This window comes from Nicotiana tabacum, chromosome 22, assembly GCF_000715075.1.
Source record: "Nicotiana tabacum cultivar K326 chromosome 22, ASM71507v2, whole genome shotgun sequence".
NCBI classification, from domain to species: domain Eukaryota; kingdom Viridiplantae; phylum Streptophyta; class Magnoliopsida; order Solanales; family Solanaceae; genus Nicotiana; species Nicotiana tabacum.
The window spans coordinates 68,626,196-68,644,786 of NC_134101.1; the positions used below are offsets into that span (position 1 = coordinate 68,626,196).

General features: G+C 38.6%; 1 protein-coding gene across 3 annotated transcripts; it reads right to left on the reverse strand.

Annotated features, from left to right (window-relative positions):
- Positions 1 to 1,631: 1,631 nt before the first annotated feature.
- LOC107829726 (ras-related protein Rab11A) lies at positions 1,632 to 4,040 on the reverse strand. Of its 3 annotated transcripts, none has more exons than XM_016657192.2 (3): positions 3,898 to 4,040; positions 3,531 to 3,729; positions 1,632 to 2,353 (listed from the first exon to the last, which is right to left on the reverse strand). In XM_016657192.2, exons 2-3 carry the CDS (start codon positions 3,693 to 3,695, stop codon positions 1,868 to 1,870), a joined length of 651 nt encoding a protein of 216 aa, XP_016512678.1. In that variant the 5' UTR covers positions 3,696 to 3,729; positions 3,898 to 4,040; the 3' UTR covers positions 1,632 to 1,867.
- Positions 4,041 to 18,591: the final 14,551 nt, after the last annotated feature.

Here is an 18,591-nt window from a genome sequence, read left to right on the forward strand (position 1 = left end):
TATCTCTCTTGTTGAGTATAAGTTTATCGCATTGATCTGTCTTTATTATACTGTTACTGTTTCATTGATAGCATAATTGATTTAGTCTATCTTTGGCTAGGGAGATAATTGTCAACACAAACTGAGAATTTAGACACTCAGTTACACAATTTTCTACGGATTTACCATATGCCCATTGACACTGTCACACTGTGATGATATTTTTACTCTATAGTGTAATTTCACCAACTATAGAAGGTTACTTGTCTGGTTATTTAATGATCCTAAATTGACTTATTATGGTTAATTATATGCAATGGCCTTTTAATGATACGATAGTGTATGAAACTTTTAAACAGTTCGTACATAAAGTTAAACTCATTATCTACTACTAATATACAAATGATATGATGGGCCGAGACACTGACAACTGCAAGAAGTTTATTTTTTCCTTCTGTCTTCTATTTTAAGGAAGATCTTTGAAAATGATAGCATCGATGAAGTGGGTTAAGAACAATGAGGTCTTAAGGTTCAAATTCTAGCGGAGGTAGAAACACTAGGTGATTTCTTCCTATTTGTTCAAGTTTTGGCAGATAGAGTTACCCCGTACTTGTGTTGGTGGGAGATAGTAGGTATCCTATGAAATTAATCGAGGTGCAAGCTGGCTCTGATACCATGGTTATCAAAAAGAAAAACTGTGAAAATGACAAGGAAGATCTCTGAAAATGCCCATGTTCTTCTTTGGCTAGTTTTGTGTTTATCCCGTTAGGCCGCCTTTAACGAAGCTGTCAACCATCTACAACGTGACTTCGTGCACTCCATTATACGGAAAAGGGATATTTTTGTTCATTTCCAAGTTGCAAGAAAACAACTAAAGAAACAGATGAAGACAGCCACAAGAATCGAAGTGCAAACTGCAAAGCATGCCTGTCACCTAATCAAGACAAAATGGAAAAAAAAAATGAATCGGAATAATCACTGAATTCAAACGTTGTTTATTAGCGGATTGCGTGATATGTTTGCATCAAAGGGTTAATTTATATCAACTTTCAAGTGATTAGGCTTTTTCCAAGTTATCCTTTCTCGACAACTTTGTCATTCTTGTTGTCATATGCATTCCATTAATATCTTATACAGGTTAAGGGGGTGCTTCTATTTTTCTCGTTTCCCTAATTAGGAACCTTCTGTCTATCAAAATCATTCAAAACTCTGGAGAGAAAAAAAAGAGAGCCTCAAATCTATTAAGAAATGCCTTGGAGATGAAATAGGTCAAACCAACAAAATAATGAGAAGCGATAGAAAGGTTCGAGCACATTGTGTATGAAAAACTTGTAAGTACATGTAGTCTGACACTCTAACTAAACATATCTTCCCCAGCACTTCTCTTTTTTCTCTTCCGTTTGTAAATCTGGACTTCACATTATCCCCTTTTAAGTATATCTCTAATGCTATTCATATTCAACTTAGTCCCGGAAAACCATTTGTTTGTGAAAAGAAGATAAATTCATAAGAAACACTAACAGAACCGCAGAGTGTACTTTATTAACAGAACACAAGGAAACTGGCCACAAAATAAAATGCTGCAATTGAAATTAACAAGTTTCTGTGTTCCAAGTCCTGAAAGATCAGAGTTGATTTGGTCATGCCAATAGTAACAGTATCCGCCTTTTTTTCCCCCAAGTAAACAGTTAAACTGTATCATGTGAAGTACTACAGATCGTCCTAAACCAATAGATAATTAACAATGCACAAGCTCTTCTCTTATATGAATCAAGACAGTAATCTACAAGCCTGAAAAAGGAGAAGAAAAAAGAAGAGAAGAAAAGAAACAAGGGGAAAAAAACAAAAGTTTATGCCTTGCTACAAATTCTATTTCTTTAACACCAACTCAAGTTGAACAGCAGCCTCTCTTCACATTTGCCGAGTTATCACTGACATTGATGGTTGTACCCTGACCAGGAAGTGCAGTGCTCGCGGCTGCTTCCTGAGCTGCCAATGCCTTCTTGCTTATGATATGATAAATATCTGTCAATATAGTCTGGAAAGCCTTGTCAACATTAAGAGCTTCCAATGCTGATGTCTCAAGAAATGAAAGTCCTTCCTTCTCAGCTAAAGCTTGACCATCCTGCTCAGAGACTGCTCTAAGATGTTTAAGGTCAGACTTGTTTCCTGCCAGTATGATTACAATGTTAGAGTCTGCATGATCTCTCAATTCTCGTAGCCACCTCTGAACATTGTCAAATGTTTGCCTCTTTGTTATGTCATAGACAAGGAGTGCACCCACTGCTCCTCGATAGTAAGCACTGGTAATGGCTCTGTACCTTTCTTGTCCTGCAGTGTCCCATATCTGGGCCTTCACTGTTTTTCCCTCCACCTGCATCATTTAGTAAATATATTACTCCGTGAGAGATGCCAAAAGACAAGTAACTTTGTACCATCCCCGCATTTCCATGACGTAATAGTAAGAAGAAATGGATCTTGTTGCTGGCAGAAAAAACAATTTGCATCAGTTACACTATAGGGATTACAAAGTCGATAATTTCATAGTGTTCAGATCTTTTTGTCCAAAAGGACATGATAAATGCCATTAAAAACTCCAATTCCCTTTTGTTGTTGAACATTTTCATTTTAACAGAGAGTAGTATTGTGTAAGGCCACACATAATTGTTAAAGGTGTCATGCCTAGTCATAAGCATTCCTACTTTTTCCTGGGAAGCACATCAGTTGAGCTTCAGACAGATGAATCCATAACCAAGGCAATTAGACATAAATCACAAGTACCAAAATTTCTTCACTCCTAACAAGAATATGGCTATACAAAAGGTCTAACTGCGTCTATGCACTTTATCTTGTGCATACGTGAAGATATGACTGAATCTGTACTCTGTAGACTATTAAAGAATCAAATTTCTTGGCTTTCATTCAGTAGATGATGATCATGTTTGAGGTGTTTGTTTTTGTTTACAAAGTATAACGAGATAAACGAATTATGATGATGAGTCATTTAGTAAAAATAACTATGACCATGGAAGCGGAATTCAACATATGAAACAGAAAGCAATCATCAGCACATACATGTGAAGGACAGTCGCATTAAATGCTCAGCTTGAGATGAATAAATGCTCAAAATCAACAGCTCCCATGATTCAATAATCTCTATGGCATTCACAGCATAAAACACACAATTCCAACAGGCATACAGTTAATCATTCAGCAGTTTATTTTAGCGTTCATGTTTCACAAGAGCAATTACAAAACCCTTAAACTTACGATTTTGTGTAAAAAATATTTACCCAATCAAGTCACTTAAAAAAGATAAACTGCAAACAACTCTATTTAATAGTATTGCTTGGTAATCTACAATAAATTGTAAATAACATAAAAGGTTAAATCACACAGATGTTGTAAAAGATTCATTACATTGTCAGTGTATATAACTTAAATCCAAAACTTAAAGGTTGACCAATAGAAACTAGAAAATTACTGTACGTGAAGCTCAAAAGGAATGAGTAAAATAAAAATACATCATGATTCATGAGATTGATAGAGACCTGAAGAGTTCTGGTGGCGAACTCAACTCCGATAGTGGACTTCGACTCCAAACAGAATTCATTTCTCGTGAACCTGGATAAAATATTTGATTTTCCTACTCCAGAATCCCCAATCAACACGATCTTAAACAAATAATCGTACTCGTGATCCACTCTATTCGCCATCACTTATGATTTATGATATCTTCTCTCCCAAAACCTAGACAAAACGAACAATTTTTTTCAGATCGGCAACAACACTCCCGATCTAATCGGATCCGATGTAAACCCTAACTGCAATATAAGACATAAACAGAGGCTATTTTCAAATATTTATAAGCATATGCTAATCTTCAAATGTTTATAAGTATGCAAATGAAAAACTTACCGAAAAGGAGTGATCGGAACGGCGTCGTTCTGAGAAGAAACCGGAGGCGATTGAGGAAGAAAATGGATGAATGAGCAGAGATAACAACGGGGAAGTATTTGGCGTTTTGAAACGGCCAATGTGCGCACTACTACCCTTTGCTCCGTTCATTTTTTCCCAATAAATACTCCGCCCAAAAAAGAACGATTCTATTACTCCATTATTATTGCTATTGTTATTATTATTAATAATAAAAATAATAATAATTACATATTTATAAATAAAAGTAAACAAATGTTTGAAGCGGTGTCGTTTTAGGGAAGCTAACATTTGACGAAAGGAACTGGGTTGGCACTGACAGTGGCAGGCTGGAATGGGAATGTTTAAGTTAAACTATTCCTTTAATTTACTGAATTAATTCACCGAATCAAAACATTAGCAGGCAAACCGGTGGCACCTTCTCCATTTCCTAGGAGAGGCTATCATATGCTCATATTCTCAACAACTACTATATATATTTTTTTAAAAAATTATTAATCATCTGGTATTGCACTAATTAAGATTCATGGAATATTGGAATAGCTATTTGCATACTAACCAAAATTCCATTTGAACAGTTTGATTGAATATGTAATTTTAAAAACTTTTAAAATATGTTAACTAATAAGTTAACTATATACAAAGTACCAAATAGTTATTTGCATACTAACCAAAATTCCATTAATATAGTTTGATTGAATATGTAATTTAAAAAACTTTAAAAATATTTTAACATATAAGTTAACTATATTAAATTGGTACAATTACCAACAAATCATGTTAATAACAGCAAAACAAAATGTCAGATCACATAAAATCGGAAGAGAAATTACTAGCTAATGGTACTTATGAATTATGATCAATCTTTAAATGATTGAGGAGGTGTCGTGGCAGTGATTATGTAATCAAGCATGCGTTATTTTTTCTTTCACCAATCAAGCATGCGTTTACTTTTTCTTTTGTGCGTAATCACAACATTATTTGGAAAAAAACAATACAACATTATGGTCTCATTTATATTCCTTCACTAGGAATTAAAGTCGATTTACTCCTATATGTAGGCTGTAACGTTTTGGTTTAATTGTTATAGGAGCATAAATTTGAACTTCAACTTCGCTAGGCTGGAACTTTTATTTTTTCTTCAGCTAATCTATAGTCAAATCTTTGTTAAATTCATCGTCGTCTCTCCCGTAAAAGATTGCCTTATTTTTAGGCTTTTTTATTTGTGAGCCTTGTTGGCATATTTGGAGTCTTTTATTTAAGGCCTTGTTGGCCAAATAAATGGCCTTGTATTTTGAGAGAATGTGGCCAATTGTTGGTCAAGCATTTCTTTCTTCTCTTCCTATATAATGAGGACTCTCTACTCATTTGAAAACACACCAACAAGACTTGAGTCTTCATTTCTTGTTTCTTCCTTTATTAAGAGTGTTTTGTATGAGAGTTAGTGTTGGGAAGCACTTGTGTGAACCCTTTCTTTGGAGTGATCTTGTGAGGTTATTCCCTTAGGGTATTTAGGATTAATTAGTGTATTTACTCTAATTTTATACTCTCTTTTGTACTCTTATTGTTATAGTAAACTGCCCCTCTCCGCTTGTGGGCGTAGGTCACTTTGACCAAACCACGTTAAATTTGTGTCTTCTTTATCTACTTTAATTGTCGTTGTTATCAACTTTCATTGTCTTTGTTATTGCCATTATACCGTTGTTTGGCTATATTACGCACTACCCGAGTTCCCGATCCTAACATCTCCTTTTGAGTTTGAGTATTAAATCTAGGGTGTACATCGAAAACTGATAAACCGCCCCAAAGCAACAATTTGAATCAACGTGAAAAAAGTGATTTGGTGAAGAAACATTCCCGATCGTAATTGCCTTTTCACTTTTTTTGTAGTTACATAAAATTTCAGGTTTATACTTTAAAAAATTGAGTTTTTGTCTTATATATACTTGTATACGGTCGAAATCGGGCATGTCCGATTTCATAGGCACGAGAAGCTGCCTCGAGAGTAAGCTCGTTATAGACCAGGCTCGAGCTCAATGGCAGAGTATGAAGCATGAAGATCGAAGTGCTCGCTGAAAATCGAGACCGGGCGTGACCGACTTCGAGTAAGGCGTAATAACGGAATGGCAAAAAATTAGCAACCGACCTAAGATCTCGGCAGAAATTTCGGAACAGATCGAATCAAGCGGTTATTGATGCCAATCATGGGATTTGTTTCCGTTATAAGAATTGTACCTTATTTAAGATTTCTCTACTATATAAAGAGGGACCCCATTCATTTGTAGGAGAAGATTCACTGAGAAAGATATAGAAAAAACGTTGCTCTCTATTTCACTTACTATCTATTATTATTCATCATTGTTTATTTTTCTGTTCTTTATTGTTCTCCTTATCCAACCTCGAGACCATCTCGAATCGAGATCGAAAGCTCTGCTAGAACACTAGTTTGATTTATTTTATTATTCAGATTATCTTTTCAATTCCTTGTTTATCAATTGGTATTGAATTAAATCATGTATCCTTAAAATCACTAAATAAGTTTAATTGTTACTCGAATTTTAGGGTAAACGGTTTGGCGCCCACCGTGGGGCTAAGGATAATAGTGATTTTTCAGTACTGATTCTGGTGAAACGCACTATTTTACGCTTGTTCTTGTCAAGTATCTTTGCTTTCAGGTTAAAACATGTCAAACTCACAAAACGCATCCACACACGGTGACAATGGCGTCGGATTCTATGGGAAAAATAAAAATATGATTGCTCCAGGAATCGAAGTGCCACAGGCTACTCACGGGGGAGCACCGGTCGCCAACCCCACCGATGTCAGTTTGCATGTTGCTCTAAATGCGGATCTAGGCACAGATCTCGATGGGAGTGTACACAGAGAAGGTCGGTCTAATGGCCAAGGAACACAGGACAGAGGAGACGAGGGAGTCAGTCTCCAAGTAATATTCGAGATGCTTCAGGCTCAAAAGTCGTTATTGCTCAATTAAAAAATCAACATAGAGCTTTGAATAGGATCGAGTCGAAAATTACTTGTCGTACCGAGCCATTACCGGAGAGGTCGAGTGGTAACGAATCGGGGACTGATCCTGCGATAATTAAAATGCTGGAGGAGCTCACCAAAAGAATTGAATCAGGGGAGAAGAGAATCGAAGCCAACGATAAAAAAGTGGAGACATACAACTCTCGAGTTGATCAGATACCGGGGGCACCGCCAATCTTGAAAGGATGGATTCAAAGAAGTTTGTACAAAAACCCTTTCCTCCAAGTGCGGCTCCGAAGCCTATTCCAAAGAAGTTCCATATGCCATACATACCCAAATATAATGGTACTACTGATCCCAACGAGCATGTTACTTCATATACATGCGCCATCAAGGGTAACGATTTAGAGGATGATGAAATTGAATCTGTGCTGCTGAAAAAATTCGAAGAGACCCTTTTGAAGGGAGCAATGATTTGGTATCACATCCTACCACCAAATTCCATCGACTCATTTGCCATGTTAGCAGATTCTTTTGTAAAGGCACATGTCGGGGCCATAAAGGTCGTAACGAGGAAATCAGACCTTTTCAAGGTAAGACAAAAGGATAATGAAATGCTGAGGGAGTTCGTGTCCCGATTTCAAATTGAGCACATGGAGTTGCCACCGGTCACAAATGATTGGGCCGTTCAAGCTTTCACCTAAGGGTTGAACGAGCGGAGTTCGGTAGCATCACGTCAGTTGAAACAAAATTTGATCGAATATCCAGTTGTAACTTGGTCAGATGTGTACAATCGATACCAATCTAAGAACAGGGTCGAGGACGATCAATTGGGAGCTCCTTCCGGTTTAGCACATCCAAATAAGTCAGCAATTAAAAATCAAAGGGACATCTACAGGGAGCCAATGTCGAACAGATATCGATATCAACCATATACCGCAAATCGAAGGAACAATAAGGATAATGGTTCAGGACGCAATTCCTCCCAGAACGATCAGAGAAGTGATCGAAGACAGAATTCTCGGGGACTTATAAGCAAGAGTGGTTTTGACAAGTATGATGATCCTACATAAGCACCTCGGTTATCAGAATATAACTTTAGCATTGATGCATCAGGCATTGTATCGACAATCGGAAAGATCAAAGATACTGGGTGGCCCAGACCCATACAAACTGATCTTTCTCAAAGAAACCCAAATTTGATATGCAAGTATCATGGCATGCATGGTCACAAAAACGAGGATTGCAGGCAATTAAGGGAGGAGGTAGACCGTCTATTCAATGAGGGCTACCTTTGAGAGTTCCTCAGCGATCGAGCCAAGAATTATTTAAGAGAAAGTGATGCCAACAAGAAAAATAAACAGGAGGAACCCCAACATGTCATTCATATGATGGTCTATGGGGTCGACATTCCACATGGACCGATATTCAAACGCACTAAGGTATCAATCACTAGGGAAAAATAAAACCGGGATTATGTGCCCGAAAGCACTTTATCATTCAACGACGAAGAAGCAGAAGGCGTTTTTCAGCCCCACAATGACGCTCTGGTAATTTCTATCTTATTAAATAAAGTTCAAGTTAAGTGTATTTTAGTAGATCCAGGTAGCTCGGCGAATATCATCCGATCAAGGGTCGTGGAGCATCTCGGCCTACAAAATCAAATCGTGCCCGCAGTTCGGGTCCTAAACGGCTTTAATATGGCCAGTGAAACAACTAAAGGGGAGATTATTCTACCAGTAAACATGGATGGAACCATTCAAGATACTAAGTTCCACATGATCGAGGATGACACGAGGTACAATGCCCTACTCGGAAGGCCTTGGATTCACAATGTGAGAGCAATCCCTTCGACACTCCACCAAATGATAAAATTTCCGACATCAGACGGTATAAAAACAGTATATGAGGAGCAGCATGCTGCAAAGGAAATGTTTGCGGTCGATGAGGTAACACCGATATCGAGACTATCAGCCTCGAAAAAGTCGAACATCAAAGATAAACAGGAAGTCAAATAGCAATCACAGCCACCAGCCTCGACCGAATAAGGGAAGCGGGAGATATAAGAAGAAGAGGAGGATTTTCTAACCCTTCGAACTTTTGTTGTTCCCAAAGATAGTGAGGCCACCAAATCATCGGTCGAAGAGCTGGAACAGGTTGTATTGATCGAGTACCTGCCCAAGCGAAAAGTATACCTGGGAACGGGATTAACCCCCGAACTCAGGAAAAAAACTTATTCAATTTCTTGTTGATAACATAGATTATTTTGCATGGTCTCATTTAGACATGATAGGGATTCCACCGGAGATAGTGACACATCGGCTGAGCCTGGACCCTAGATTCAAACCGGTGAAGCAAAAGAGAAGATCCCAGTCCGATGTAAAGCACGCATTCATAAAGGACGAGGTAACTAAACTTCTCAAAATAGGATCCATTCGGGAGATGAAATATCCCGAATGGTTAACCAATGTAGTTGTAGTCCCTAAAAAAAGGGATAAACTTAGAATGTGTGTAGATTATAAGGATTTAAACAAGGCGTGCCCCAAAGATTCTTTTCCACTACCTAACATCGATCGCATGATCGATGCCACGGCCGACCACGAGATCCTTACTTTTCTCGATGCCTATTTCGGGTACAATCAAATTCAAATAAACCCGGAAGACCAAGAAAAGACTTCATTTATCACCAAGTATGGAATATATTGTTATAATATAATGCCCTTCGGGCTAAAAAATGCAGGAGCTACTTACCAACGCCTAGTGAATAAAATGTTCGAAGAACAAATAGGTAAATCAATGGAGGTTTATATTGATGACATGCTAGTTAAGTCCCTACGCGTAGAGGACCATTTGGCTCATTTGCAGGAAACGTTCGAGATTTTAAGTAAATACAACATGAAGTTCAACCCCAAGAAATGTGCTTTCGGGATTGGTTCGGGAAAGTTCTTTGGATTCATGGTATCGAATCGGGGAATCGAGATCAACCATGATAAAATCAAGGCCATCGAAGACATCGCCATCATGGATAGTGTAAAAGCCATACAGAGGCTAACTGGGCGGATAGTTGCCTTAGGCCGATTCATTTCGAGGTCATCAAATCGAAGCCACATATTTTTCTCTTTACTCAAAAAGAAGAACGATTTCGCCTGGACCCCGGAATGCCAACAAGCATTGGAAGAGTTGAAGCGATACCTATCAAGCCCACCACTTCTTCACACTCCAAAGGTAGATGAGAAGCTTTACTTGTACTTGGCAGTGTCGGAAATTGCGGTAAGTGGTGTCCTAGTTCGAGAAGAGCGAGGTACACAATTTTCCGTTTATTATGTAAGTCGGACCTTAGGAGAAGCAAAAACTAGATATCCACACTTAGAAAAATTAGCACTTGCACTAATAAGCGCCTCTAGAAAGTTAAGACCATACTTTCAATGTCACCCTATATGCGTATTAACCACTTATCCACTTCGTAATATTTTGCACAAGCCCGAACTGTCGGGTCGATTGGCTAAATGGGCCGTAGAACTCAGTGGGTACGACATCGAATATCAACCTTGGACGACCATCAAGTCTCAAATTTTAGCAGACTTTGTGACCGATTTCACGCGAACCTTCGAACCCGAAGTTGAAAAGGAACTCTTGTTAAAATCGAGTACGTCATCGGGGTATGGACCCTTTTCACAGACGGTGCTTCAAATGTGAAGGGGTCCGGGCTAGGTATCGTTTTGAAGCCGCCCATGGGTAGCATTGTTAGGCAATATATAAAAACTTCTAGGTTGACTAACAATGAGGCCGAGTACGAGGCCATTATTGCAGGTCTCGAGCTAGCTAAAAGCTTGGGGGCAGAAGTCATTGAAGCCAAGTGTGACTCTTTAGTGGTGGTGAACCAAGTAAACAAAACCTTCGAAGTTCGAGAGGATAGAATGCAAAGTTATTTGGACAAGCTGCATGTAACTTTGCACCATTTCAAGGAATGGACTTTACAACATGTACCTCGAGAACAAAACGGTAAGGCCGATGAACATGCAAACTTGGGGTCATCGGTAGAGGAAGATGAGATCAGCTCAGGAATTGTCGTTCAACTCTCAAAATCTGTGATCCAGGAAGGTCGTGCCGAGATAAACTCTACAAGCTTAACCTGGGATTGGATGAATAAATATATTGAATACTTGAAGTATGGAAAGCTCCCATCGGACCCTAAAGAGTCGAGAACCCTACGAACCAAAGCTGCTCGATTCACATTGGCTGAAGATGGAACATTATACAGAAGAACATTTGATGGACCATTGGCAGTGTGCTTAGGAGCCGGAGGCACCGATTATGTTTTACGGGAGGTCCATGAAGGCACTTGTGGGAACCACTCCGGCGCCGAATCACTGATTCACAAAATCATTAGAGCAGAATACTACTGGGACAGCATGGAAAAAGATAGTAAGGAGTTTGTTCGGAAATGTGATAAATGCCAAAGGTTTGCACCAATGATCCATCAGCCCGGAGAACAACTTCATTCAGTCCTATCCTCATGGCCATTCATGAAATGGGGGATGGATATCGTCGGCCCTCTTCCATCGGCCCCAGGTAAAGCTAAGTTCATTTTATTTATGACTGACTATTTCTCTAAATAGGTTGAAGCACAGGCGTTCGACAAAGTGAGAGAAAAAGAGGTTATAGACTTCATCTGGATCACATCGTGTGTCGATTTGGGATACCCGCAGAAATAGTATGCGACAATGGTAAACAATTTATCGGCAGTAAAGTGACGAAATTTCTCGAAGACCATAAAATAAAAAGGATATTGTCAACTCCATATCACCCTAGTGGGAACGGACAGGCCGAATCGACGACAAAGACTATCATCCAAAACTTGAAGAAAAGGTTGAACGAAGCTAAAGGGAAGTGGAGAGAAATTCTACCCGAGGTCCTTTGGGCATATCGAATAACATCGAAGTCCAATACAGGGGCAATTACATTTTCCTTAGTATATGGCTCCAAAACTTTAATTCCAGTCGAAGTCGGAGAACCCAGCGCTAGGTTTCGACATGCAACGGAGGAATCGAACCATGAGGCTATGAATACTAGCCTCGAATTATTAGATAAAAAATGAGAAGCGGCACTCATACGAATGGCTGCACAAAAGCAACGAATCGAAAGGTATTATAATAGAAGAACCAACCTTCGCCACTTCAGGGTTGGGGACTTAGTGTAACGACCCGACTTGTCGTTTTAAGAATTTAAACCTCGCCTGGCGGCATAAGGCCCTAAGCAGCTTCTTATTATGTGTATTGATTTGCGTGCATGGTTGAATTCAGTTACCGGATTATTTAGAGTGATTTGGGATACTTGGTCCCTAAAACGGAAGCTTAAGTCTTAGGATTTTTACCGTAGTCGAAACTGTGTGAAGACGACTCAGGAATAGAATTTTGATGATGTCAATAGTTCTGTATGGTGATTATGGACTTAGGAGCGTGTCCGAAAAATTATTTGGAGGTCCGTAAAGGATTTTGGCTTGAAATGGCGAAAGATAAATTTTTGGAGAGTTTGACCGGGGGTTGACTTTTTGATATCGGGGCCGGAATCCGATTATGGAAATTAGAATAGCTTTGTTATGTCAATTATGACTTGTTTGCAAAATTTGAAGTCATTCTAGATTGGTTTGATGTGTTTCTGCACAAGATATAGAATTTGAAAATTCAAAGTTCATTAAGCGTGAATTGGGGTATGATTCGTGGTTTTGATGTTGTTTGATGTGATTTGAGGCCTCGAGCAGGTTCGTGTTATGTATTGAGACTGGTTGGTACGATTGGACTGGGTCCCGGGGGCCTCGGGTTTGATTTGGGGTGGTTCCAGACCAAGCTTGGGTGTTTTGATGCTGCTGGTTGCTGGTTCTGGTGTTGTTCTTCGCGTTCGCGAGGAGCCTCTCGCGTTCGCGAAGAAGGATTTTGTTGTTAGGACTTTGTTCTTCGCGTTCGCGAATAAGGAAAATTTATTGTTCGTCGTCTCACTTTAGAGGCTCATATCTCGCAATTTATAAGGAATTTGAAGATGATCCAAAAATAAAAATTGTAGCCCTTTGTGTTTAGTTTTCAGAAAGGTAAACCATTTGTTATTTGGAGTTATGTACAAAAGGTTATGGTGGATACACTATTGTCTATCCGGGAAGAGTTTGGAAATCTCTATTGCACATAGTTGATTTTGAAAGCTTATATCTCGTAATCTATAAGGAATTAGGAGATGAATAACAAATGAAAGTTATAGTCCTTGGAGTCTAGTTTTTAAAAAGTCAAACCATTCATTATTTGGAGTTCTGTAAAAAATGTTATGACCATTATACTAGAGGCTATCTAAGAAGAGTTTGAAAATGACTTTTGAAGAATTTATTCATCGCGAATGCAAGGGGAGTCTCGCGAACGCGAAGAACAAACCCCTGGGCAGTAGAATAAAGTCCAAATTCGTGTCATTCTTCCATTTTTGGACCAAGGAAGCTCGGGTGAGGCGATGTTTCGAGAGTTTTTCAAGGAAAACATTGAGGTAAGAATTCCTAACTTCATTTTGGTTAAATTACATGAATCTATTGTTGTTTTTATCACTATATTAGTGAATTGGGTTGAAAATTTTAGAAAATCCTCTTGGTTTAAATTTAAGATTTGGAGGTCGATTTGTTATAAAAATTCGATAAAATTGGTATGGTTGAACTCGTATCGGAATGGGTATTCGGATTTCATGAAAATTATGTCGGGTTCCGAAGGGCGGGCCCCGCGTTGACTTTTTGGAATAAATTTTTAAGTCGACGTATTATTATCCGGAATTATTTTCGATGAATTTTAATGAAGTTATACAATTAATTTGGATAGATTTGAGCTGTCCGAAGGTCAATTCAAGCAAGAAGGCTATTTTGGAATATCGGCCTAACTTAAAAAAGGTAAGTGTCTTGCTTAACCTCGAGTGGGGGAATTACCCCTTAGGCATCGAGTCTTATGTGCTATTTGTGAAATGTGAAAAGCCGTGTACGCGAGGTGACGAGTACGTACTCGGCTTATATGTGTAAATTTTATTGAGTTAACATCTTGAGCATATTGTATGGTAAATTGGATAATTGTTGGTATATATTTAATCATCTAATTGTCGTGCCTAAATTCTTGTTGTTGTTGAATCTGTTGTTATATGACAATTTGATGCGATTGTTACTTGATTATTTATGTAATTTCGTGAATTTGTTGGTTTGATAATTATTGGAATTTAATTTCATTATGGATTTTCCCTCTGCAAATAATTAATTAAATGAGCTTAAGAAGAGGTGTTTATATAACTATTGAAAATTTGAATTTAATAAAGACTTTGCTTTATGTTGAGTAATTTCTATCTCTATTGATTGTTTTTGGGTGTTGTGCACATTGTGTGGAGCTTTTCGCTATTTGTTGTGAAATTAATTGACTTGGTTGTAGCTTTGGAATTTGGTTGTGGTCATTGGGCAAATTGTGATATGAATTGATTTTGTTATGTTACTGTGATAATTTCCCATGTAAATTATTGTGTTGTGTGAGTTGTTATTTTGGGGAGATAAGGGTGGCATTTCACCGTTGATATTATGTGGTTATAAGGGTGACATTTCACTGTTGTGTTTGTTGGAATATTGTTTGGGCGGAGCGATAAGGGTGGCTATAGGAGTGATAAGGGTGTCAATAGGAGCGATAAGGGTGGCTATTGTCAGGGACGATATGTGATGATGTGGGGTTGTGATGTTGATAATCTTCATGTGATGTTGTGATTTTCTTGTGTTTACTTTTATACCTTGTGCAATTTGTCTTCTTGTTGGTAAATTGATAACAATCTAATTTATGTTGAAATTGAGAGCCTGTGGCTATTGCCAGGCAGATTATAAATTGAAATGTGGGCACGAGATGCCGTGAGTAAATAATGAGGATATTTGGCACGTGAATTGTCCGTGCAGTTGTGATATGAAATGTGGGCACGAGGTGCTGTGATGAAATGATAATGATAATTGGCATGTGAATTATCCGTGCAGTTGAGATATGAAATGAGGGCATGAGGTACCGGGGAAATATGATAATTTAATTATGGGCACGAGGTGCCGTGGAAATATGAAAAAGGGGCGAGACCCGTATTTTTATGATTATGAAATGAGGTGTCACATGGTGACTTTTTAATTGAAAGAATTATATTCAAAATATTTATTTGGAAGGATTTTTACTTAGAAAGTGAGAATTGTATTTGAAAGATATTTATTTGAGGAAATTATATTTGAAAAGATTTATTGAAAGAATTATATTTGAAAAAATAATTATTTGAGAAAATTATATTTGAAAGAGATTTATCTGGAAGAATTATATGTAAAAGACATTTATTTGAAGGACTTGATTTAATTGGGTGTAATTGTGTTTATTAATTGTTGAGTAATATTAATGATATTCTTGTTGTCTGTTGTGCATATCACTGGTTGTTTTATCCTGCCCTTATTATTATTTGTCTCCTATTATTTTGTATATTATATTGCACATATTATTAGACTAGTGAGTGTCTTGACTGTACCTCGTCTCTACTCCATTGAGGTTAGTCTTGATACTTACTAGGTACCGACCGTGGTGTACTCATACTACACTTCTGCACATTTTTGTGCAGAGCCAGGTATTGGAGACATCGGACTTGAGAAGAGTTAAAGCGGGATCGTAAGGATTCAAGATAGAGCTGCTTGGTCGTCGCAGTCCCTTGGAGTCTTTTCATTTCATTGTACTGTTAATTTTAATCAAACAGTATTATATATTCGGTCCTCGTGATCATTCTATGCATTCAGTTAGAGTTCGTGACTCAGTACTACCAGTCTTGGGAGGTTGTACATTCATATTTGTTCCTTTGTTAGTTTTGGTTACTTATTTAATTAAAAAAATAGCTCCAGAAATGTAATTGAAATCGGCTTACCTAGTCTTAGAGACTAGGTGCCATCACGACGCCTGTGGTGGGATTTTTGGGTCGTGACAAGTTGGTATCAGAGCTCTAGGTTCATAGGTTCTACGAGTCATGAATGAGTCTAGTAGAGTCTTGCAGATCGGTACGGAGACGTCTGTACTTATCTTCGAGAGGTTAGAGAACTGTTAGGAAATTTCCATTTCTTTCATTCCTGTCGTGCGGAATTTGTTGAATTTGAAATTCGAGCCTTTGTATCTCTATTCTCTCACAGATGGTGAGGACACGTGCTACCGGGTTAGCTGAGCAGGCATTCACACATACTGCTAGGGCTGCAAGAGGCCTGGGCCGAGATAGAGGCCGAGGAAGGGCACGTGCTACGACTAGAGCACCTGTCAGAACAACAGTTGAGGAGCCACCAGTAGCTACAGTTGGGGGACATGTACCGGAAGCACCTGTTGTTACTCCCAGACTTCAGGAGACTTTAGCACAGTTCCTGAGTATGTTCGGTACATTAACTCAGGCGGGATTGATCTCTGTTACACCAAATATTCTGCAGATTGGGGGAGTAGCTCAGACTCCTATCACAGCTCCACAGCAACAGGTTCACGTTGGTCAGGTTCCGAGTGTAGTACTGATACAACCTGTTATTCCAGTTCAACCTGAGGTCAGGCTTGAGGCATCAGAAGAAGAACAAAAAGAGACTTGAAAGGTTTAAGAGGTATAGTCCTCCTACTTTCAGTGGTACAGCTACAGAAGATGCCCAAGGATTTCTAGAAAATTGTCAGCGTATTCTCCGTACCATGGGTATTATGGAAGTGAGCAGAGTTGCCTTTACTACATTTCAACTGTCAGGCGCAACGTATCAGTGGTGGCAAATCTATGAAGAAGGTAAACCGACTGATGCCACACCACCAACTTCGACTCAATTTTTGGAAATGTTCTTGAAAGAGTTTGTTCCCCATACTCTCAGAGATGCGTGGCGCACAGAGTTTGAACGGTTACGTCAGGGCATTATGACAGTGTCAGAATATGCTATCAAGTTCAGTAAGTTAGCCCGTCATGCACCTATCCTAGTTCCTACAATCAGAGAACGGGTCTGCATATTCATTGAGGGGCTCAAATATGATATTAAAATATGCATGGCTAGAGAATTGCAAACTGATACTCCATTTCAACAAGTGGTGGAGATTGCAAGGAAGATTGAGGGTGTTTTAGGCGAGGAAATGGAGTCTAAGGAGGCCAAAAGGTCTCGAAGATCTGGAGGGTTCAGTGGGTTTTACTCTTCAGCTAGAACCCATTATAGCGGAGGCTCGAGCAGTCGATCAGCTCAGTCCGCACATCAGATTACTCGGATTTCTCCAGTAAGTTCTTGCAATGCACCACCGGTACGAGATTCCTATAATGATTATTTTAGTTATCCGGCACAGACTCAATTCGAGCAGTCGCGACCTCAGAGGGGTTGTTATGAGTGTGGTGATGCTAGGTACATCATGAAAGATTGTCCCAGACTTGGGAGGGGTGGATTTCATCAGAGCACTCAAGCTACAAACTTTATTCCAGTTAATACTCTACGTGTACAGTCAGCTAGAGGTGGAGGACATGCGGGTAGTGGACGCCTAAGAGGTGGAGGCCCGACCCATTGATATAATCGCTATGATTTGGCCGAGGCCAATACACCGGATGGTGTCATTATTGGTACGATCCCTATTTGTTATAAAAAAATATTTCCCCTTAGTTGGATTCAGATCTGAATATTGAGGTGAGTCCTCCTATTATGCTCCGCTTATGGGCGAGCTTCGTAAATTTGTGACCCACTTATATGTGTATCCCTGTAGGGAGATTTAAAGATGTGAGCTTGTGTCTGTCATTTTAGTTTTGTGCACCATTGAGGGCTAATAGTCCAAAAGCAAAATTTTATTATTCAATGCAGTGGGTTTTGATGCGATTTCGGAATAATTGATTTTAATTTTTATGAATTATACGCCCTACCGGTATGAGGGTTCATTATGTGTTGTGAAAACTGTTTATGAAATATATTGAAAAGAAGAAAGAAAAGAAAGTTGAAATTTCAGTTGGCACAATGTGCAAAATACTTGTGATTCGGAGTTGAGGACGTGATCCTCGCATTTTATGTGTGATGTAAAATATTTAAACCGGGCTACAAGTCGCGATGTAAGTTATATAAGGACGGGGTCCTTGTGGTGAAATATTTATGAGTTTAAAATTATCCCTTTGTGAAATTAATTTGTACAATAATATTTAATAGGGAGTCATGCCTGTTAGGCTTATTTGATAATTCTTGTGTATTTTTCTGTTCATATTCAGCCATTTTCGTGCTGTAAACATTTAGTTTTAGCCTATGAGGTGAGTGCCCAGGTAGTGTTAAATGTGACTCGTTAAGTCGGATAAATAGTTATGAGGTCTTCATGCCTCACATTCTGTCATTAGTATTGTGAAAATTCAAAATGAGGTGTTGATTAATATGAGATTTATTGATGATGCTGGAATTAATTATGAACAACTTTTAAGACGTGAGATGTGGTGATGAGCATACATATGATGTACTTCATGTCCTGATATCACAATGATAATGCAATGCTTGTAATGCTGAGATCAGTGTTATTGATATATACCTTGTGGATGTGTTGTTAGAAGTCGTTTTGGTGTTACTCTAGTAGGTGGATAAGCCCATTTACAGGGGAGACTCTGCCGAAATTTTCTAAAAAATTTGGGAGTTAGAAAAAAAAAATGGGAGATTGATATGTGTGAAAGAAG

What these genes read in the sequence shown, in the direction of transcription:
- LOC107829726 (XM_016657192.2), bottom strand. Translation starts at nt 3,695, where the DNA reads ATGGCGAATAGAGTGGATCACGAGTACGATTATTTGTTTAAGATCGTG. An exon ending in TCGCCACCAGAACTCTTCAG is followed by an intron (nt 2,354 to 3,530) that starts GTCTCTATCAAT and finishes TAAATGATGCAG; the next exon opens with GTGGAGGGAAAAACAGTGAA.